At 40.2% G+C, this 23,335-nt stretch overlaps 3 protein-coding genes across 5 annotated transcripts in view; 2 read left to right on the top strand and 1 right to left on the bottom strand.

Moving 5' to 3' along the window:
- Positions 1 to 6,201, bottom strand: part of IQCG (IQ motif containing G) — a 52,580-nt gene extending 46,379 nt beyond the window's left edge. The window contains exons 1-3 of the mRNA XM_032406154.1: positions 6,088 to 6,201; positions 5,308 to 5,413; positions 1,254 to 1,322 (exon numbers count right to left, since the gene is read on the bottom strand). Coding sequence (XP_032262045.1) covers positions 1,254 to 1,261 — 8 coding nt within the window. The 5' untranslated portion in view covers positions 1,262 to 1,322; positions 5,308 to 5,413; positions 6,088 to 6,201. The remainder of the gene's footprint in view (positions 1 to 1,253; positions 1,323 to 5,307; positions 5,414 to 6,087) is intronic.
- A 197-nt stretch (positions 6,202 to 6,398) lies between these two features.
- Positions 6,399 to 9,626, top strand: RPL35A (ribosomal protein L35a). 3 transcript variants are annotated; one of them, XM_032406756.1, is made up of 5 exons: positions 6,399 to 6,489; positions 7,229 to 7,274; positions 7,480 to 7,632; positions 8,575 to 8,719; positions 9,560 to 9,626. In XM_032406756.1, the coding sequence occupies exons 2-5, from the start codon at positions 7,264 to 7,266 to the stop codon at positions 9,581 to 9,583; spliced, it is 333 nt and encodes a 110-aa protein (XP_032262647.1). In that variant the 5' UTR covers positions 6,399 to 6,489; positions 7,229 to 7,263; the 3' UTR covers positions 9,584 to 9,626. The 3 variants fall into 3 exon arrangements, with proteins under 3 accessions (XP_032262647.1, XP_032262648.1, XP_032262649.1); XM_032406757.1 differs by having other exon boundaries at positions 6,474 to 6,776; XM_032406758.1 differs by lacking the exon at positions 6,399 to 6,489 and adding an exon at positions 6,511 to 6,534.
- A 3,759-nt stretch (positions 9,627 to 13,385) lies between these two features.
- LMLN (leishmanolysin like peptidase) overlaps positions 13,386 to 23,335 on the top strand; it is a 73,294-nt gene continuing 63,344 nt past the window's right edge. The window contains exon 1 of the mRNA XM_032406755.1: positions 13,386 to 13,604. Within this exon, the coding sequence (XP_032262646.1) occupies positions 13,386 to 13,604 (219 nt within the window). The remainder of the gene's footprint in view (positions 13,605 to 23,335) is intronic.

Here is a 23,335-nt window from a genome sequence, read left to right as displayed (position 1 = left end):
GTTAACCAATTTGAATTTCAGCCCAAATTAACTTTTTGTCTAGCAACATCTTTAAATGCTAATCAAAAGTGTCTCATGATTAATGAAAAACAGAATGTGGCAGGAGTGACTGGCTGGCTCATTCGGTGGAGCATGTGATCTTGGGGTTGTGAGTTCAAACCCCACGTCGGCACAGAGTTTACTTAAAAAAATAAATACAGGGCGCCTGGGTGGCTCAGTTGGTTAAGCGACTGCCTTCGGCTCAGGTCATGATCCTGGAGTCCCAGGATCGAGTCCCGCATCGGGCTCCCTGCTTGGCGGGGAGTCTGCTTCTCCCTCTGCCCCTCCCCTCTCTCATGTGCTCTCTCTCATTCTCTCTCTCTCAAATAAATAAATAAAATCCTTAAAAATAAATAAATAAATAAAAATACATTAAAAACAAAAACAAGGGCGCCTGGGTGGCTCAGTCGTTAAGCGTCTGCCTTCGGCTCAGGTCATGATCCCAGGGTCCTGGGATCGAGCCCCACATCGGGCTCCCTGCTCAGCGGGAAGCCTTCTTCTCCCTCTCCCACTCCCCCTGCTTGTGTTCCCTCTCTCGCTGTCTCTCTCTCTGTCAAATAAATAAATAAAATAAAAAAAACAAAAAACAAAAAACAACACAGTATGTAGTAGCCAGTCTCCAAAATGGGCCTATATGATTCCCACCTTCTTATATTCATACCCAAAAGGGTATGACTACAAAAGTAGTCCCCCCCACATTAAAAGGACCAACTAGGAGGATACTATGTCTTTTATCACCTAACCTTAGGTTTAGGTGGTAAAACACAGTTTTTCCCTTACTCTCTCTCTCATATCTCTCACTCTGTAAGAAGTCAGCTGCCTTGCCATAAGGACATGTAAGCAGCTCTTTGGAGAAGTTTGTGAGGGTATGGAACTAAGGCCTCTTGCCATCAGCCAGCGTCAACTCCCCAGCTCTGTAAATGAGCCGTGTTGGAAGTGTATCTTCCAGGCCCAGTCAAATTTTCAAATGTTTGCAGCCCTGGCCAACTTCAATCTTATGACAGACCCTAAGCCAGAACCATCCAGCAAAGCTGTTCCCAAATTCCTGACCCACAGGGTCTATGTGAAATAATAAAAGTTGATATTTTAAGTTACTAAGCTTTGGGGTAATTTGTTCACAGCAATAGATAAATAAATAAATTTAACATAAGGCATAATTTAAATAAATAAATAAATAAATATGTATACAAAATAAATTGGAATTTTGAACATACTCTCCCATTCTTCTTAAATTAATTGTAACTTCCGTGGTACATCTACAATCTCACAAAAAATGCAGTCACCTAAAATGGGAAGAAAACATTGAGATTAGTTTAAGGGAGTGTTGAATGATAATTAAATTACTTCTATACCCTCTTAATAACAGAAAATTAAAGAATTACAAGAGCTGCAGCTTATCCCTTCTTTTTGCTTATTAGAGCAGTCCCAGAGATGGAAGAACCCCTGACATCATGTAATTAATGACAAAAGCAATTATTGATAAATGCAATCTTTGAGTCTCTTCTTATGGTAAATTAATGTACAACATGGATTTCGTATTATTATTATATTCTGATTTTTAACTGGCAATATCTATAGATTTACTTTTGTTATTCTGATTACTAAAATATTTAATTTGATCATTCCATCTCACTGATCTGTCAGATAACAAAATGTATTGCACCTGGACTTAGAAGAACACTTGAGATTGTATTTAGAAAAGCTGTATTTCTCCTGAAAATCAGTTTACTATTACTATCAAGATGTTACTATAAGCCAAAATCCTTTGTTTAAACAAGCTTTACAATGAGAACACCCTATGGAGAATTTTGCTCTATGCTAAATGAGTAATAAATGGTAAGTTTCCAGTATGATTTTGTCCACAACAAAGTGCTCCTAAGAAGGGGGATACAAATATATCTCATACAACAGAAGTATTATATGTAAAAATGAAAACATATAAAACAGAATCTTTATGTAAATTGAAAAAGATATGCCAAACTAGCCAAATTTTCTGGTACAAGGGCAGTTTTAAGAGGAAGTATCATGGCGTAAGGAAGATTTTGTTCTTTTGATGTGTTGTTGTTTCTCTATTTTTCCTTTTTTTTAAGGCTTGGGGCATAGGTAAATGTGCTTCATGCAGGTAAGATAGGGCTATGCTGATGCACTATCCAGTATGTTCATGTTGTTTGGGCTCCTCATTCCTCAATGCTAGAAATCTAGGAGTCATTCTTCCTTCATCTTACTTTTTTTTTAAGATTTTATTTCTTTGAGAGAGAGAAGGAGCAGGGGGAGGGCCAGAGGGAGAAGCAGGGAGCCCAGCTCAGGGCTGGATCCCAGGACCCTGGGATCATGACTTGAGCCGAAAGGCAGAGGCTCAACTGATTAAGCCACCCAGGCACCCCTATTCCTCCTTCATCTTGATACCAGCATTTCCCAATCCAAACCATCACGAAGTCCTGTGGATTTTATCTTCTATTTCCATGTCCCCCAGTACCATGCTGGACCTGACAGTTGTTTCTTGCTTGAACAACTCTAATAGTCCCCAAACTGGAAGTGATGTTTTTTCTTTTGAAAGAATGATTATATATTATTTTTTATTTTGCAAATGGAAATACAAGTGAGGATGTAAAGCAGCTGGAAATAAGTTATAATAAGGGAGCAGGAGTTACCCATGACAATCAACAGGAAGGCGCAGCAAATAGCATTTCACAGAAAGCAAGTTTCTTATGGTCCAGAAGGTGGAAGAATAAAATTTTGTTGTTATAATTTGTTTATTTTTTAAGGAAATGGCTGGTGTATCAATATCTAAAAGAGACAGCTCATTATTTAATCTAGAGTATTCCAGCTCTAACTTTGTAATGGGATGTTAGGCTTCTCATGATTCTTAGAAAAACTGTCATTCCCCAAATATGCAATTACCTTGCTATCCTCTTCTAAAAGTATTTTTTTTTTTTTTTTAAACTATTAGTTTAAAATCGGAGGGGGAGAAGAACCATGAGAGACGATGGACTCTGAAAAACAAACTGAGGGTTCTAGAGGGGAAGGGGGTGGGAGGATGGGTTAGCCCGGTGATGGGTATTGAGGAGGGCACGTTCTGCATGGAGCACTGGGTGTTATGCACAAACAATGAATCATGGAACACTATCATGGAGCACTGGGTGTTATGCACAAACAATGAATACATTACACAATGATGTAATGTATGGGGATTAACATAACAATAAAAAAAATTTAAAAAAAACCTATTAGTTTAAAGGGAAAAATATGTAATCAAATTTCCAAATGTTTCATTTTAGTCTATGTTTAAACAGTTTGCATGTTTAAACCGAAATTACATTTCTAACGGCTTTCATTTCCTTCAATCCAGCCCCAAACTGTATTTTCTTTTTTTCCCTATTTTTAAATTTAAATTCAATTAATTAACATATATTATTGGTTTCTGAGGTAGAGGTCAGTGATTCATCAGTCTCATATAATACCTAGTGCTCATTACATCACATGCCCTCCTTAATGTCTATCACCCAGCCACCCCATCCTTCCACCCCCTTCTCTCCAGCAACCCTCAGTTTGTTTCCTATGATTAAGAGTCTCTTATGGTTTGTCTCCCTCTCTGATTTCGTCTTGTCTTATTTTTTAAACGAAGAATTGAAAATTTAAAACTGAAAATCTAATCATGTCTTTCCCTAGAACCCTTCTATGGTTTCCCATTGCCTTAGGACAAAAGCTAAGAATCCAAGCAAACTTGGATTCTAATTCTAAACTGCATGATCTGGCCTGCTCTGTTCCTCTTCAGATATCCACTTGGCACTGCCCTTTTCTTGCCCTCATGGCTCCTTGGGCTTCTTTCAGTTCTATGGAATCATGCCCCTTTCCAACTCAGGGTCTTTGCACATGCTATTCCTTTGATTTGAACCATTCTTCCCCTCACTCTTCACCTTGTAAAGTCCCACTGATCCATCAGGTACCAGCCTAAATCAATGGCATTTGGCTAGGCATCTGTCATTTGCCCTATATCAATTTCCACCATTTCTTACGCCCTGAGAGACTGACCCTTATGGAGCGCATCAACAGGAGATTCCGTAAGTGTAGGAGAGTGAGATCAAGTGTTATCCTCTCAGCTCCCTCCCTGCCAGGTCACCACTGGTTGGCTATGTTTCTCTATTAAAGGCCATGGCACCTGTCAGGCAACCCTCTCCACATTGCTCTCTCTTGGGGTCTTGGGTAACTATTTCTGCCCCATGTCCCTGGAGACTATGTCATCCCTTATAGTTTCACTCCTGCCTACACTTTTGTAAGCAGACCCTTTATGAAATTCTGAACTCTATCATTGTTTCCATCCAGGCAACACTGACTGATGCAATGACCTATATACAGAGATTTTTATACATAGTGTGCACATGCATACATATATATAAATATACATACATGCAAATAACTGAAACAAGTTTCATATAACGATTTACCCTTAATATGATATTAATACCTTTGATTCTATCATATTTTGCCTATAATACTATAAAGTATTATAATCACAATCTACTACCGGGCCTTCACCTGCGGTTTGAAAAATGCCCTAAATGACACTTCTGCAGGTGACACTTTCCCTGACTCATCAGGCTGGATCAGGACTCCACTGTTCACTCATTGCACTCTTATTTTCCTGCAGAGTTCTCTTCACAATGTGTAATGTTGTCATTTTCCCCCACTAAACTTAAGTGTCATAAAAGCAGGAACATGAGGGCGCCTGGGTGGCTCAGTTGGTTAAGCGACTGCCTTCGGCTCAGGTCATGATCCTGGAGTCCCAGGATCGAGTCCCACATCGGGCTCCCTGCTCAGCAGGGAGTCTGCTTCTCCCTCTGACCCTTCTGCCTCTCATGCTCTCTGTCTCTCATTCTCTCTCTTGCAAATAAATAAAATCTTTAAAAAAAAAAAAAAAAAAGCAGGAACATGGTCAAGAAGTATTTGTAGAGTGAATGAAAGAACAAAGAAACAAAACTCATATTTAATGCGTTATTCCTCCCAGGACTACTTACATTTGGATTTCTAGTACATTTAATAGTGGGACTTTTAGTGTATTTCTGGGACAGAGAAAACTGGATAGAGGGAGTGGGTTATAAGGTACAAACATTCTATCCTGATGTATTTATGAAAGGACTTCAAATATGATTTATAGATACTATTTCATAAAACTCTGGAGTCACCCTTTACTCCTTTCTCCCATTCCTTATCCATCAGCAAATCCTGTCAGGGTTACATTTAAAATATATTCAGAATTCCAGTACTTACCACCCCTGTCTACATGCCATCATCTATCAGGTTCACTACAATAGCCTCCTAATTGATCTTCCTGCTGGTGTTCTTGCTTCCCTTCAGTCTCAACAGAGTGACCCTGCTAAAATGGAAGTCAGATCGAGTCACTCCTCCAGCCAGAACCCTCAAATGGTTTCTCATCTCAGAGTAAAACCCTTTTTTTACAGTGGGCTCCCTGCTTAATTTTTTTCTCGATAGAGAAAATTTTTCTCAGTTACCTTCTAATGTGCCATATATTTTACTTGCTTATTGTCTTGCTCCCCCTACTAGGATGTTAGCTCTATGAGGGCAGAGACTTCTGTGGTTTCGTTTACTGCAATGTCCTCCGAGCCAAGAACAAAGCTTGGTACATAGTATTTAATCAATAAATTGCTGGATAAATGAATGAAGCATAGAGAAACCCAAATAAATGTGCAATAATTAGGCAATGTAAATCTCTGATATCCACTAATCTATCTCATTCTCGTCTGCAAGTATTTACTGAAGACCCATTTCGTGTAGGCACAGTGCTCTTTAAAAGGCATTAAGGCCTTTTCAGGGCAGTCCTATTCAGTCTGGAGTCAAAACGAAGGATGCAGGTAAGAACTTAGGTCATTTCTTGAAAGAGATAAAGGAGTAGGAGGAAAGGAGTAAGGGGGGAAACTTAAAGAGAAGGGAAGAGCTCTTCCTGCCTTCGCGCTCCTGGCCTTTCTCTTCCACGCTAGGATCCGAGAGTCTCGGTTCACCCTACTCCTCTGTAGTAGGAAGGAAAGATACCCCCATGTTGGCGAATCAAATCTGGGATACCCGAAGCGGGGAGATATCCTCCAGTCTGGCTTCACTTTTTCCACTAAGGAACCAAGCTCTGGTGTTTCTCTGGCAACGCTCAGCTTTGGGGGACCTTTTCTTCTCCTCCTTTAGCTGGCTACCATCTTGCCTCCCTCTGTTATAAAATACGTGTCACAGCTCACAAAGATGAAAGGACTTAGAGAAAGAACTATAAGAGTGCACTTGAATGTGGTTTGCTTCAGTCAAAGACATCTGAGGCTTTTTATTTTTACTTTTTCTGGCGGTTGCGGAAGATGCCTAAGCTGGGGGCGGGGCAGAGAGGTGTTTATCCCACAAGGCCACGCGGCGGGGCTTCGCCTTTCTTTTTCCGCCATCTTGGAGTCTGTGGAGGTGAGGGGAGTTTTTGTTGCTGAACTTTGGGTGCAAATAAGTGCGGTGAGCTCAACCATATGCCTCGGCAGGGCACTGGTGCGGCTGGGAGGCTGTGCCAGCCAGTGATTTCTATGGATTCCAGCAACAGGGAGGACAGGATTGAGGAGATGTGGGACTGATTGTGCTGATCCCCGCACGCCCGGAGAACCGGCGCTCCCGTAATCGGTTGCTTCCTGGGCTTTAGCGGAGTAATAGATGCACTTTGCCCGTATGTAGTTCCCTCTTTGAGGCAGTGCTCCTTTAGGGTGAGTTCTTTTTCCCTACGCTCCCACTCCAGACCTGGCTAGGTCTACAGTCCCCGTTTCCTCAGCATTTCCTTTGCCATTCAATTCCTGTCTGTCTGTGTGCCTCTCTGATTACTCGCTCTTCATTTTTGTTCCTGCTGACCGTGGTATGGATTTTCTCAGGGCTTCCTTTCGGAGTTTTCAGGAGCTACTTGTTTTACTGTGGAGTCTTGATACTTTTCGTTGTGGTCTTCATTTTGGAGTTTGCTCAGTTATCAGGCTTTCTCTGAGGTTGGGAAGTCTTGCCCGACTGTGCTTCATGTAGATGTCATACTATAATTATGTTTCCCCGTACCGTTAACGTGAAATGCCGAGCAAAAAGGAATGTGCCCGACAGGTTTAAGAAACGAAGAGAGGACCGGGTGCGAAACGTGCGTTCCAAGATTTTAAACTGTTTTTTTGTTTGTTTTAAGGCCTGCTGGGAACAGGACTCCTATAACGCCAAATCATGTCTGGAAGGTACGGGCTTTACATATAATTGCTTTGTATTTGTAGTTTTTTGTCTTAACAAGCATGAACATAAACATGAGATTGAAACCGGTGGGAAAAAACTAGATATTTGCTATAGGTAACATTTGAGTAGAGCTCATTAGAAGTCAGATCTTACCAGTGACATGAAACGAGATCTTTTAACAACTTACGGTTCCTGTGTGTTTTGTCTTAGGCTGTGGTCCAAGGCCATTTTTGCTGGCTATAAGCGGGGTCTCCGGAACCAGAGGGAGCACACAGCTCTTCTTAAAATCGAAGGTGTTTATGCTCGAGATGAAACGGAATTCTATCTAGGCAAGAGATGTGCTTATGTGTACAAAGCAAAGAAGTAAGTTTATAGTATTAATAATGCCTTTTAAGTTTTTAGTTGAGATTTGTCTGTTTTTCCTGTTCAAAGAAGAAGAATCAAAAGATGTTGGTAAACTAATTGGTGCTGTTGTGTTTTCTACTTTGGACCTTTAAGGAACTTCGTGGGAGGTTATAGAAGGATGTTACTTGTCTGGGTAGTGTTGGATTTAGGTATCTTCTGCACTTAGAAAGGTTACAGCTGTTAATTGTTTCAAGGAAGGAACCAACTCCTTATATTATGCTCCTCTTAAGGTGTTACAGAGCAGTTTTTCATGTACTTTAATTCATTTTGTTGCTTTCTTGAAATTATGTTGTATACATGCTTAAAAATTATTATTAAACTCATTAAACCAGTTAAAATTTCTGGGGACATGGCTTTCATCTTTGCCCCCCATTCCTGCAGCAACAAGAATGATCCTTTAAAATTATAACTCAAATCACCTGTTTGTTGCTCCAGTACCAACTTTCCTCCGTCTTTAGTAAAAACAAATGTCATTAAGGAGGCTTTAAGACCGTAATCATTCAGGGCTTCCTATTTCTACTCTTAGCCTAGCTAGGATTCACTCCATGATACCTTCTGCCTTTCCATATTTTTTTAAAATATTGCAGCTATTATCATCTGACATTTAATATATTTTACTTACTACTTGGTTATCTGAAAGGGATTTTTTTTTGGTAAACTGCAATTTTGTATTTTACAAAATTACAAAAAATACATTTATAAAACTGTCTGGCATACAGTAGGTACTCAAATATTTGTTGAATGAATGATGCCCCAGACTTTAGTTTCTCAGGTGACTTAGTGGTTAACTACAGTTGTGAGTTGGTGACCACTGGTACTGGTCTAGAGGTTACCTTGAATTTGTATCACCCTACACTAGTTGCCTGGGTTCTCACCTCTTTTATCCCTTTTTAAAACCAGCAACACAGTGACTCCTGGTGGCAAACCAAACAAAACCAGAGTAATCTGGGGAAAAGTAACTCGTGCTCATGGAAACAGTGGCATGGTTCGTGCCAAATTCCGAAGCAACCTTCCTGCTAAAGCCATTGGCCACAGAATCCGTGTGGTAAGTACAGTTATTAGCAGTATGACACTCTGGGGTCAAACTAAGCTTAGGGGTTTGGGCTCTGACCTCTAAAGACTATTGTGATTTTAAAATCACCCCATGAGTTGTGCTTCAAAATCATCTACCGTGTAGATGTATTATGAAATACCAGATTTCCTGGCATTAGAAGGAAAGTGAAGGCAAAGTGTTCAGAAGGATTGTATCTAGATGTCAGATTTTGCTAAAGCTTGGGTTTGGGGGGGATAGTATTTAAATGAACAATTTTCTGGCAAAGATTTATTGAACACAGAAGTGATTGTTAGAAAAGAAAAAATTTTCTTGGCATAATTCATGATATTCCCGTTTCTTCATGACAGTCTTGTTAGAATAGGTGGTGTTGTTAGCCTTATTTTATATAAGAAAACTGATGCTCATGTTTCTAGGTCCCAGGACTTCAGCTCAAGCCATTGAGTCCAGATCCTGTGGTTTTCTAAAACAGCTCCTGTTTTCCTTAGTATTCATTTTTAGTAGACAGGGCTATATTCTTGGGATCACATGGTACTTTGGAACCCTTCTGAGCCATTGAGATTTTTCATCAGAAGGTTTTTACTCTGTTATTGGAAGAAGCAGAATTAAGTGGATTACAGGGTTCCCTGTACTGGTTCTTAAAGTGTGTTCATATAGATACTATAAGAACTTAGTTCTCTCCCTGCTAAGATGTAAGCAGTCATTGGATCCCTTTTAGAGATGAGTAATGGGACAGAGGGAGGAGATTTATCCATATTGTTGTACTCAACTGACATTTACAAATTTGTATATAACATGCATCTAATTACACCCTGTTTTCTTTTTTCTTCCTAGATGCTGTACCCCTCAAGGATTTAAATTTAATGAAAAGTAAATAAAGGTGTAGATTTGTTCTCTTGTATTTTTGTTAAATGGCTTACCATTTTCTTTTTCCTAAATTCAAGTTGCTGTATTTAAATGGTGACGATTATCCAGCATTTTCAGAGTACAAGAAAGCCAGGGAGCTATATGTAACAGCAATTACAGAGATTTAGACAATAGGAGGGTTTTAATGAGGGTAGGGAGGTTAGAGTATCTTAATACAAGGCCTTATGTGATAGGGGAGGGAAACAAGCTTTGATTGGAGCCAGTGGGAAAAGGAGTATGTTGGAAGTTTTAAAGTGATGGAGCACATGTTGTCTGAAAAACTTTTGTACAAATGGAGACCAGGAAGGACAGAAGCCAGAAATATTAGCCAGTACAGATACACACCATAACACTTGGCCAGGTTTCCACATCAAAATGGATCTATAACTCTTAAGTTTATTTCAACTTTGGTATTGTGGTATATTACATGTAACTGCCTTCCTCATTAGATTGGGAGTCAGTGAAAGAAACTTAAAATTATTTTGATGGCCTCCTTAATTACCTTAAAGTGTATGCACTTATTCAGTATAGATTGGTTGGGAAACTGACATAAAAATGATAGTTGCAAGAACTTAAAATGAGGATTATATTGAGAGTATCTGGCAGCTTGTTTAGATAGGCAAGGATGAGATATCCTTGGGATGTGTGGCTGGACAAAGCATGCCAGTATAGAACACTTGACTGGTAATAATGTGTAAGTTAAACAAAATACGTCTCAAGAAAAAGTACTCTTAATGAGTTGGGAGTGGGGGGAGGTTGCCCAGACAGTGTAGTTTGGTTCCATGTTTTAATGTAGTAAAGTGTAGGATTGAGATATTTTAGTGTAAGATGAAACTAAAGCAGGGCTGCAGGGTATTTCAAATCTCTGAATTGTTGAAGTTTGAGCCAAGGCATCAGTTTGCAGTATTGTGGCTGTAGATACTTGATTGTTGCAGTAGCAGCCAGCTAATCCTTTTATTAACCACCAAATCTTGACATTCCACTGAAAATACCAACAAGAAATTTGAGAATTGGTCAAACTGAACCCCTTTTACAGTTTTTAATTCTATTTGGAGTAGCATACAGCAGTTATAAGAAAGGTGTGTTTAGCCCAGTGGTGGTCCTCAAGCCAACAGTTGCTGTTGGAAGGAAAAATACCAGCTTTCACAGAAATGGCCTTGTGTTTGTACTGCCAGGCTCATTTGGGCTTATTTGGGAAGAACAGCTTCAAGGGAAAAGAGGTGGATGTGGGTCAGATGCAACTTTGGTCCAATGTTAACCATGTTTTCTTCACAAGATCTAAGCAGTGTATTTCATGGCCACAATTTGGTTATAAGAACCCTAAGAAAATTGACATTGAAAAATCGGGTCAATGGCAAGAAGCACCAATCTCAGACCTACACCAGTGAGATTTAGTTGTTGAGAAACAACATAATCTAAAAGTATTCTCTTGTGTCATTTAAGTAGATGTATCAGTACTATTTTTAAATTTGAGAGTGCGTGAGTTGGGGGAGGGACAGAGGTAAAGGGAAAGAATCTCAAGCAGACTCCCCCGCAGAGCTCGTAGCTGGATGTGGGGCTCCATCTCACAACCCTGAGACCTTGACCTGAACCAAAATCAAGTGTGCTGCTTAATGGACTGAGCCACCCAGGTGCCCCAAAGATGTATCAATATACTTGGAGTGGTTAGGAATAGAGGAAGAAATGCTTGGGGAGGTATTTCATAGAAACTGACTTTTAGGGGGCGCCTAGGTGGCTCAGTTAAGCATCTGCCTTCAGCTCAGGTCATGATCCCAGGGTCCTGGGATCGAGCCCCACGTCAGACTCCCAGCTCAGTGGGGAGTCTGCTGCTCTCTCTCCCTCTGCCTCTCCCCCTGCTTATGCTCGCTCTCTTGCTCATTCTCTCTCTCAAATGAGTAAGTAAAATCTTAAAAAGACTTTTAGGATTTATGTGAAAGCAGAAGGCATCTGAGGAACTCTTCAACTGGGTTATGTAACTGAAACCTAATACTGTGGAAAATAAATAGAAAACTAAGAAATGGCCAGATTATGCCAGGTTTTACGTGCTGTACTAAGGATTAAGAGAATTCAAAGACCAACTGAGGAGTCTTCAAAGTTAACATTCCTAGCTTTGGTTGTGGGGTGGGTAATAGTACATTTACAAAGTTGGGGAGCCAGAAGATCATTTGGGGGGGGGATGTTGAGTTTGAGGAAGCTATAGGATACTCAGTTGTGAACATGTCCAGGAAGGCAGCTGGATGTTCATGTCTGGATTAGGCATATAGAGGAGGAAACCTCATAAAGCCTGTCACCTTTGTAGGAGTTTAAGTGAATACAGTATTCTGAGAAGGATGATGGTAGAGTAATGGAGGTGGATAAACAAGTGGGCATTTGGGCAAAGAGAAGTCTGAGAATCCCTAGGATGACCTGAGAAAATGCAGTGGCAAAACAACTTTGCACGCAAATTCGTCCTCTTCAACTGATTTAATAATACAGCACTTGTAAATGAGAGGGTGCTTTATGCATTTCTGTTCCCATAATGAGATTCGGTGAGTACAAAGATAGTCCTCAAGCCAAAGGTACCACTGGAGGAATCCCGTGTTTCAGAGAAATGAGGTTGAATGCCTAGCAGTTTGTTGGCTGGATCACTGAAACAGCCTCTCCCCAGCATGACACAACTGTTAAAATTAGGAACTTGATGTTGACTGGTGCTATTCTCTGTTCACAATTCAGTTTCTTTGTAATCTTGTAGTGGAAAAAGCACATGTCCTGAAAGTGATAAATTTGGTTTGGAGTCCCAATTTCCACTAGTTGTGGGATGATAGACTCATTATGTAATGAGCCTTTACTGGTAGAGTGACCCACCCTTGAATTTGAGTACATTATCTTTACCAATGAATGGCACAATCTTGGGGCTATTCTTTCTTTCCTATCTCCAGTTCCTAGTACAGTAATTTACAGTATTCAGTTCTGGTTAAATGACTTACAGTTCAGTGCTTCCAATTACTTGTTTTAATTGTTTAATGGGCCTTGGGGGAAATACCCCAATTTTCAATTTTTTTTTTTTTTACAGTTCCTCATGGCCTAGATTGAAGGTAGAGTTTCCTTAATGGCAAGGATCCACCTGGTCTCTTCCTGGGTTAAATGCAGTTACAATTCTTGTGGTTTTGTTTGTTTTTTGTTGCAGTTTTTGTGTTGTTTTTTTTTTAAGTAGGCTCCACACCCAATGTGGGGCTTGAACTCACTACCCAGAGATCAGGAGTCACATGCTGTACTGACTGAGCCAGCCAGGCGCCCCTAATTCTTGTTTTGTTTTATAGAAGTTAAGGGATGGGGTTGAATGGGAATGAATATCTTGATTTTCTAAGAAATGACTAGTAAAGAAATGGTCCTAAAATTGGTGACTGAGGATAAAAAGTAAAAATGAAAATTATATTCCATTCATCTTTACACAGAGAGCTAAACCATTAAAGGTTCTGCATCAGATTGTTTAAGCCACCTGGCACCCAGTGTGGATGCCTATCTTTAAGGTGAGTAACTGAATTAAAGAGAAACGGCCTCATTCCACCATCGCCTTACAACACCCACTGGGCTTCCTACAGCCCAACTCACGTGGTCCGCTAAACGGCACTTACTGGCAGGCTTTGCGCTTTGAGACGCGACGGCCTCGATGCGGTTCTCATCCGCGGTGAACTGTAGGGTGATGCTAGCCAATCAAAAATTCCGCCGGCGGCGAGGGGCGGAGCTGGTGTAGGGTGGAGACGTCACGTACTCCATGGTAACGACGCTCGGCCCGAAGATGGCGGCCGAGTGGAATGGAGTAGCAGGTTCCTCCGGTTCAGGCCCTGGCCCTAGCCAGTGGAGCTGGAGTAGGTCTTTATGGGTCCGAGGCGTTTTACTCCTGTTGGGCGGCCTCTGGGCAAGGTCCACATCAATTCCTCTCTCCTTGGACAGTTCCCCTCCTTGCCGGCACTACGTCCCCTCTGAGACTGAGGTAGGGTGACGGAGGGGCGGGAGCGGGCGCTGTGAGGGTAAAGTAACACGGGAGGCGAAGATGTAGAGGGTAGTTGTTGGAACAAGGTGTGTTGGAGAAGAAAGCGAAATTGGACCAGAAACTGAACTCTTAGGGGGCTGGACCTGCTATTGTTGCCAGGTGGACCTTGGCTCCTGAGGCCTTGACCCAGCCACTCCAAAAGATGTCGCTGGAGGCTCTTGGTCTGCCAGGAGAAAGAATTCAAGGACGGACAACACAGTAGATGAGCAGTACAAGCAGGAAAGTTTCTTCAAGTCAGAGTACACTCTAGAGATGTGAGAGCGGGTACGCTCAAGGAAGTGCTGAGCCCACTGCGTTTGGATTTCTGTTATTGACAGTTGTTAACAAGGGGGTGGAATATTCATTACTTGAAGTGAGGATTTCTTAGAAGCAGGATGGTCTCTTCCAGGAATGTAGTTATGCCCTTTTTTTGCCTTATTTGCCCCATAAGGAACTCTCGCGGAGATTTCAGAGGCGGAGCTCCTTCAAAACGCAATGCTAATGATATAACAACTGTATAATGAGCTTAGGTCACTCACGCTGTCAAGATGGGAGTCCCGTGTGGTTTTCTTTTGGAGTGCTGCCAGGGCAGGCCTCTTCCTTATAGTTGGCCATGACTTCCTCTTTGCTGACCTCGCGGCATCTTGTTAGAAGCTAACTAACTGCCTGCTCTAACAGTATTAACTCCCTTTCTGCACCTAGCAAAGTGGCTGAGTTAGGCACTCAGAACATGGAGGCTTTCCTGTACTGAGAGTTGTGCTTAGGTAGTTGTAGAGCAGGGTGGTTTTCAACTTGAGAGTGCATCAGAATCACCTAAGGGATTTGTTAAAAACACAATTTGCAGCCCCACTCCCCCACTTTCTGACTCGTTAGGTCTGGGATGGTACCCAGAATTTGCAGTTCAAGTTCCCAGATGGTTGATGATGTTACTTGTCCAAAGACCACACTTTGTGCTCTACTGACCTAAAGGTTTTGGAAGAAGTTGATAGGAGAGCTAAAGGCATTGCAAGGATATTGAGGGGTTCTCCGAAGACAAAATTCAGGCTTATTTTCAAGTTACTTCACCACATTGCTTGCTTTACCCTATTCTCCTACCCTCCTTCACACTCTTTCTCTCCCTCTCTACATTCTTTTAATCCTAAAATTCCCTAAGCTCAAGACAGCTGAAACCACTCCAGCAGAATGCTTTTTCCATTTCATAGTATGTCTTATCTATAATCTCTTCTGGCACTTAACCAAGTACTGCTGTATGGGGAAGGTTTATTTCTCAGGCATTTCTTTGTAGTCTTTTGTAGTTAAATTGTAAGGTTCTTTCGGATGAGGTTTATGTCTTTGATTCCTCCACAGTATTTATAGAGCCCACAATAATCAGTGTTCTTTGAGGAAAGGAGATAGAGTACCTGGGGCAGGGTGGCATGTTATGATTGATTTTATAATTTGTCTTACTACTTTATCAAGAAAGTCTGATCTAGAAATTTTCAGTTCAGCCCAGAAATCTAAGACCACTCATTTTTGTGGTAATTTTCAAAAAGTTCTGTGCATACTGTTCATAACCATATGTGCCAAAATACTAAGTTTGGGGCTTGTAGCTGTATTCCAGCTTTTATCATGACTCTGCATTTTGGCTGAATTTTATTTATTTTTTAGTCTCTTAGCAACTTTTAAGTTTATAATACAGTATTGTTGATTATAGTCACTATGTTATATATTAGATCTCCAGGGCTTATTTATTTACTGGTTGCAAGGTTGTACCCTTAAACAGTATATCCCCAGTTCTCCCACCCCTGATGAATTCTCTAAAAAAAAAAAAAAAAAAAAAATCCTGTAAAAACCTGTGTTTCTTTCTTAGAATGTAGATTACAGTAAGAGAAAGCTATTCAAAGAACTGCAAAATCTCTCCACTAGAGGGAACCTAAATAGCTGTTTCTTCTAGTGATTATTGCCAGTGTTCAAAACTCCAATTTATATTTGAACATCTCTGTGGATAGGGAGATTATCTCCAGAGGCAGCCCCTTTGCTTTTTGGAGATCACCAATATAAAGTTCTTCTTTTTATAGAGCTGAAAACTTTTCCTGAAATTTCTACCCACTATTCCTTTTTATGCCTCTTGGCTAAACAGACTCAATAGTGATAGTGCTTCAGATATTAAAAGCAAGCTATTAAGTTCTTTTTGAGACTTCTCATCTTTAATAAATTTTCCTAGTTCTTCATAGAGTATGTAATAGCAAGTCCTCCTAACCACTATCTTAGCTTTAACCTAGACATAAAATATAGGCAAGAATTATTCATTGTACTCCTACTAGTGACTACAACTCTGTTAAATGGTATAGGAAATTATATTACATTTTTTGGGTTGTGGTGGGAAGTACAAAACATGTTGGGGAAAAAAAAAAAAAAAAGCAAGTGGGGGGGTGTGGGGAGGCGCCTGGCTGGCTAAGTTGGTAGAGTGTGAGATTCTTGATCTCTGAGTTCAAGCCCCATGTTGGGTGTAGAACCAACTCAAAAAAAAATTTTTTTTTGGACACATTTAAGTTTTCAACTAAAACCTCTAAGTTTCATTTTTTTAATTATGTAAATTAAAACAAAAAAAAAAATGGAATAGTATAATGGACTCCCATGGACCCATCACCCAGCTTTAACTCTTACCATATTCTCTCATTCTTGTTTCATATACTTTCACCCATTCCCCATCCTCTCATTTGTTATTGTTACTTTTAAAAGTTTGTTGTTGGGTCACCTGGGAGGCTCAGTCGGTTAAGTGTCTGTCTCTTGATTTCTGCTCAGGTCATGGTCTCAGGGTTGTGAGATCAAGCTCCATGTAGGGCTCTGTGCTGGGAGTGGAGCCTGCTTGGGATTCTCCCTCTCTCTCTCTCTCTCTGCTCCTCCCCCCCCAAAAAAAGAAATATTATTTTAAACATTTTTTTTTTTTTAAGTAATCTCTATGCCCAGCATGGGGCTTGAACTCACAACCCCAAGATCAAGAGTGGCATGCTCTACCAACTGAGCCAGGCAGGTGGCCCTAAAAGTTTTCTTGTAAAATTTACATATATTAAAATGCAATAAATGCAATCATGTACTTCACGTGAAACTTGTAACCACATGATATAGAACATTTCCATGTCTCCAGAAAGATCCCCGCTCCATTTTGTGCCAGTCAGTCTCCCCCGTCCAGATACCCCAGGCAACAATTGTTCTCATTTTTTTTTTTTTTAACATTAGATTAGTTTTGTCTTGGGACCCCTGGGTGGCTCAGTCAGTTTCAGCTCAGGGCATGATCCCAGGGTCCTGGGATCAAGTCCCCCATCGGGCTCCTTGCTCGGCAGGGAGCCTGCTTCTCCTTCTACCTGCTGCTCTCCCTGCTTGTGCTCTCTCTCTCTCTGACAAATAAATAAATAAAATCTAAAAAAAGAAAAAGAAAATTAGTTTTGTCTCTTCTACAGCTTAGTTTACACAAATGGAATTATGTAAAATATTTGTTATCCAATAGTAAATTGTGTAAATAGCAATTGCTTTTTGTGATAGACCCTATTTGGTCTTAACTTAAGGGTATTATCCTTTTTATATACCTCTGAATTCAATTTGCTAATAGTTGTTAAAGATTTTTGTTATCTATGTTTATGAGTAATGTTGGTTTATAATTTCTTTTTTTAGTGAAGTTTTTGTTCATTTTTTTAAAAGATATTGTTTATTTGAGCAGGGGGAATGTCAGGTAGAGGGAGAAGCAGGCTCCCTGCTGAGCAAGGAGCCCGATGGGGGACTTGCTCCCAGGACCATGGGATCATGACCTGAGCCGAAGGGAGCCGCTTAACCGACTGAGCCACCCAGGCATACCTTTGTTCATTTTTTTTTTTAAAGATTTTATTTATTTATTTGACAGAGAATAACAGCGAGAGAGGGAACACAAGCAGGGGGAGTGGCAGAGGGAGAAGCAGGCTCCCCGCCGAGCAGGGAGCCCGATGCGGGGCTCAATCCCAGGACCCTGGGATCATGACCTGAGCCGAAGGCAGACGCTTAACGACTGAGCCACGCAGGCGCCCCCCTTTGTTCATTTTTGATACCAGAATTATACTGGCTTCACATAATGAGTTGGGAGATGTTCCATCTTCTTGTATTTTCTAAAAGAGTTTGTATAAAATTGAAATCATTTCTTCCTTAAATGTTTAGTATAATTCATAATTGAGACCACCTGGATGGGCCTGCCATTTTCTTTGTAGAGAGTTGTTTTTTGTTTTTTATTTTAAGATTTTATTTATTTATTTGACAGAGAGAGACACAGCGAGAGAGGGAACACAAGCAGGGGGAGTGGGAGAGGGAGAAGCAGGCTTCCCGCTGAGGAGGGAGCCTGATGTGGGGCTTGATCCCAGGACCCCAGGATCATGACCTGAGCCGAAGGCAGATGCTTAACCAACAGAGACACCCAGGCACCCCTGAATTTTATTAAATGTCTTTTCTGCATCAATTAATATAATTGTGTAGCTTTTCTTCTTTACTATGTTGATATTGTGAATTACATTGATTTTTTTTTTTTAATGATAAACTAGCATTGCATTCCTGAGATTAAAACTCCAGTTGGTTATGATGTATTACCCTTTTTACATTTTGCTGGATTTGACTTGCTAATATTGTTGATAATTTTGCATATATATTCATGAAGGATATTGGTCTGTAGTTTTTTTTTTTTTCGTTCAATAACTGTTGGGGTTGGTATTAGGGTAATGCTGGCCTCATAGAATGGGTTCAGAAATATTCCTTCCCCTTCCATTTTAAGGAAGAGCTTGCATACAGTCACTGTTGTTTCTTCCTTAAATGTTTAGTAGAATTCATGAATGAAGCCATCTCAACCTAGAATTTTCTTTACTGGAGAGTTTTTTTTTTTTTAAAGATTTTATTTATTTATTTGACAGAGAGAAAGCGAGAGAGGGAACACAAGAAGGGGGAGTGGGAAAGGGAGAAGCAGGCTTCCCACTGAGCAGGGAGCCTGATGCGGGGCTCAATCCCAGGACCCTGAGATCATGACCTGAGCCAAAGGCAGTCGCCGAACCGACTGAGCCACCCAGGCGCCCCTTTACTGGAGAGTTTTAAACTATGAACTTACTTTCTTTAATAGATAATGGACTATTCAGGTTATATCTTCTTGATTGTGTTTTGATTAAGTTACGTCTTTCAGAGATTTTCATTTCATTGAAGTTGTCAAATTTATGGACATAAAGTTTTTCTTAATATTCTCTTTTGATCTTTTAAATGTCCGTGAAGGGTTCTGGTACCAATTCCAATGTGTGGGGGTTTTTCTACACACCACCAAGCAACTCTTCTACACAAACTGAAACTCAATTCTGACACTATCTACCCAGTGATAGCGTCAGATTCCACAGTTCTACAAGACTGGTCCCCACCCCACCATTTCAGACACCAGTTGTAAGTCTAGACTGTCACCTGAGCTTCTGACCAAATGACTATAGATTGGAGTTTCCAACAACCCCGTCCTTGGGTTGGATTAATTTGCTAGAGCAGCTCACAGAACTCAGAGAAAAAATTTACTACTAGATTACTGGTTTATTATAAAAAAGTATAACTCAAGAACAACTAGATGGAAGAGATGCATAGGGCAAGGTATAGAGAAAGGGCAAGGAGTTTCCCCCCATCAGAGCATTCCATTCTCCAGGAATCTCTTGGGGAAACCTCATTTATTTTTTTTTATTTTTTTATTTTTTTAAAGATTTTATTTATTTATTTGACAGAGCGAGGGAGCACAAGCAGGGAGAACAGTAGAGGGAGAGGGAGAAGCAGGCTCCCCGCCAAGCAGGGAGCCCGATGTGGGGCTCGATCCCAGGACCCTGAGACCATGACCTGAGCCGAAGGCAGACGCTTAACCATCTGAGCCACCCAGGCGCCCCGGGGAAACCTCATTTAGAATGGAGCTGGGAGGCCAGCAAGAGGGAGCTCTGGTGCCCTACCCTTCATTGTCAATTGCAGACCTAACAGGAAGTGATGGACCTTGTATGTGGATACTATTTTACTATCCCAGCAGGAGGAAGAATGTTTTTGCTCCTTGCCTGGCAGTACTCCAGCCAATGAGAGACTGTCACAACTAAGCCAATGAAAAGCCATTATACTTTGAACTACCAGTTTATTCCAGTAGACATTTTGCTTGTAACAGCCCTCCCAGCTTCCTTTTTTTCTGTATAAAAGAGTATTATTCCTCACCTTTGTTCTTCAGACTTGCCTATGGTTTTGTTGTAGCATGCTTGTCCTGGATTGCAATTCTCTGCTATTCCCAAATCCATTTTTGCTGGAAAAATAACCAGCAGTTTTATTTTTAAGGTTAACAGTGTTCACCAACAGGAAACTCCAAACCCCATCCTTTTGGGTTTTATGGAGGCTTCATTACATAGACATGATTGATTAAATCATCAGCCATTAGAGAACTCAATCTGCAGCCCCTCTCTCCTCATCAGAGATAGAGTGGGTGAAGACTGAAAGTTCCAAACCTCTATTCACATGGTTGGCTCCACTGGCAAGCAGTCCCCATCCTTAGGTGCTTTCCAAAAGTCACCTCATTAACATAACAAAAGACATCTTTTTCACTCTCATCACTTAGGAAATTCCAAGAGTTTAAGAACTCTGTGCCAGTAACGGGACAAAAGCCAAATACATATTTCCTATTGTAAGTCACAGTATCACAGTTTGTAAAGTTGTCTCCTGTTTCATTCTTGACATTGGTAATTGGTGTTCGCTCTTTCTCTTGATTAGTCTGCTTAGAGGTTTATCAGTTATATTAGTCTTCTCAAAGAATCAGCTCTTAGTTTTATTGATTTCTCTATTATTTTTGTTTTCCATTTAATTGATTTCTGCTCTTTATTATTTTCTTCTTTTTTTCTCTGAGTTTAATTTGCTCTTTTTCTAGTTTCTTTCTTTCTTTTTTTTTTTTAAGATTTATTTGAGAAAAAGAGAGCACAAGCAGGGGGAGTGGCACAGGGAGACAGAAAAGCAGGCTCCCCACTGAGCAGGGAGCCCAACGCAGGGCTCGGTCCCAGGACCCTGGAATCATAACCTGAGCAAAAGGCAGATGCTTAACCAACTGAGCCAACCAGGCACCCCCGTTTTCTAGTTTCTTAAAAGAGAAGCTTAGATCATTAATTTGAGGGTTTTTTTTTTCCCAAGGTAGGTATGTAAAGCTATAAATTTTCCTCTAAACGTTGCTTTAGCTGTATGCCACAAATACTAATTTGCTGTAATTTTATTTTCATTCAACTAAAAGTATGTGGGGCTTGAACTCAACAGCTGTGTGAGCCAGCCAGGCACCCCCTTTTAATTTAAGTATAGTTGACATACAGTGTTGGATTAGTTTCAGGTATGCAACATAGTGATTCAACAAATTTATACCTTATGCTAAGCCAACCACAAGTGTAGCTACCATCTGTCACCATACAACACTCTTAGAATACCCTTGACTATTATTTCCTATGCTGTACCTTTTATTTCTGTGGCTTATAGATTCCATAACTGGAAGCCTGTATATCCCACTCCCCTTCACCCATTTTGCCCATCCCTTCACCCCCTTTCCATCTGACAGCCATCAGTTTGTTTCCTGTATTTATGTCTGATTCTGCTTTTTGTTTATTTGTTTATTCATTCATTTGTTTTTTGTTAGATTTCACCATTTTGCTACTGTTATATATTACCTCTACATATATTATAAGTCTCACAATTACAATTTTCCAATTTTAGCTTTAAACAGTTAATGTCTCTAAACAAATAAAAAGAAAATAAATATATGTATAATTTGTTGAGGGTCTCCAAGACCCGTCAGGTTTAGTGACTTGCTAGAGGACTCACAGTACTTGGCATATGGTTGTACTCAAGATTTATTACAGGGAAAGGATACAAAGCATAGTCAGCAAAGAGAAAAGGCTCATGGAGCAAAGACTGGAGGAAACCAGGCACAAGCTTACAAGACTCCTCTCCTCGGGGAGTCACATAGGATGTGCTTAATTCCTTCAGCTGTAACTTGTAACAAGAACAAAATGTTGTCTGACTGGGAAGCTCATCTGAGCTTATGAGTCCAGGGTTTTTGTATGAGATTGGTTATGTAGGCACAATTTCAGTCCCTAAAATTTCAGACTCTGAGGAGTAAACAAGTATTCAGCATAAACTATAGTTTCTATTAATACTTTAGGTACAATGAACCTACCTTATTTAGGGAAATTTTATATCAGTGTAGGGAACTGATTACCAGTCAGGTTCTCAGACCAAAAAAAAAAAACCCTAAATATTTGTGTCCCCTCCAAAATTTATATGTTGAAATCCTAACTCCCATTGTGTTGGTTACGAGGTGGGGTCTTCTGTAGGTGATTAGATCATGACAGCAGAGCCATAATGAATGGAATTAATACCCTTATGAAAGAGACCCCAGAGAGCTCCTTTGCCTCTTATGCCAAAGGACACAGTAAGAATATGGCCTTATGAAACAAGAAGGGGGCCATCCCCAGACACTCAATCTTCAAACACCTTGATCTTGGACTTACTAGTCTCCAAAATTGTGAGAAATAAATTTCCATGTTTATAAGCCACCCGGTTTATGGTATTCTGTTATAGCAGCCTGAACTGACTGATAAAAGATCCAAGATACCATCTAGTGTCATTTGCATGTCCATGAAGAACTTCCTTTAGAATGAATGAATGAAGAATTCATTCAAGTAGAAAGAATGAAGAACTTCCTTTAAAAGGAAATGAATATAGTGCTGGTGATGAATTCTCTTAATTTTTGTTTGTCTGAAATATATTTATGTCCTCTTCACTTTTGAAGGATAGTTTCATTGTATATGGACTTCCTTTAGCACTTTATTTGTTCCATTGTCTTCTGGTCTCCATTTTTTTTTTTTTTAATTAAAGACTACTTTTTAGAGCAGTTTTAGTTTTACTGAAGAACTAAGAAGAAGGTACAGAGATTTCCCAAATGCCCTGTTTCCCCTCACATGCATAGATTCCCCCATTATCAACATCCCCAACCAGAGTAGTACTTTTGTTACAATTGATGAACCTACACTGGCACATTATAATCACCCAGAATTCATAGTTCACATTACGATTTGCTCTTGATGGGGTACATTTTATGGGTTTGGACAAATGTATAATGAAATGTATTCATTAATATAGTATCATACAGGGTATTTTTATTGCACTAAAAATCCTCTGTGTTCCATCTATTCATCTCTTTTCTCACCCCTACCCCCTGGCAAACACTGATCTTTTTACTGTGTCCATAGTTTTCCCTTCCCCAGAATGTCATATATTTGTAATCATACAGTATGTAACTTTTCAGATTGGCTTCTTTCATTTAGTATCCTGTATTTAAGCTTTCTCCATGTCTTTTCATGGCTTGATATTTCATCTTTTGAGCTTTAAATAATATTCCATCATCTGGATGTATCACAGTTTATCTGCTAGCATACTGAGGAACATCTTGGTAACTTCTAAGTTGTAACAATTATGAATAAGGCTGCTATAAATATCTGTGTATAGGTTTTCTGTGTACAGGTTTTCTGTGTACAGACATCTTTGTACATAATTTTTAATTCATTTGAGCAAATAGTGAAGAGCACAGTTGCTCAGTTGTAATGGTAAGAGTGTATTTTGTTTTGTAAGAAACTGCCAAGCTGACTTCCAAAGTGGCTGTACCATTTTGCATTCCC

This window comes from Phoca vitulina, unplaced genomic scaffold, assembly GCF_004348235.1.
Source record: "Phoca vitulina isolate PV1807 unplaced genomic scaffold, GSC_HSeal_1.0 scaffold8, whole genome shotgun sequence".
Lineage (NCBI taxonomy): Eukaryota > Metazoa > Chordata > Mammalia > Carnivora > Phocidae > Phoca > Phoca vitulina.
Note: the sequence above shows the minus strand (reverse complement) of the source record. Positions and strands in the feature narration are given on the sequence as shown.

Excerpts from the sequence above, each read along its gene's own strand:
- RPL35A (XM_032406756.1), top strand. Across the intron at positions 7,633-8,574 it reads TATGTGTACAAAGCAAAGAA|CAACACAGTGACTCCTGGTG; the intron begins GTAAGTTTATAG and ends TTTTAAAACCAG. Across the intron at positions 8,720-9,559 it reads TTGGCCACAGAATCCGTGTG|ATGCTGTACCCCTCAAGGAT; the intron begins GTAAGTACAGTT and ends TTTTCTTCCTAG.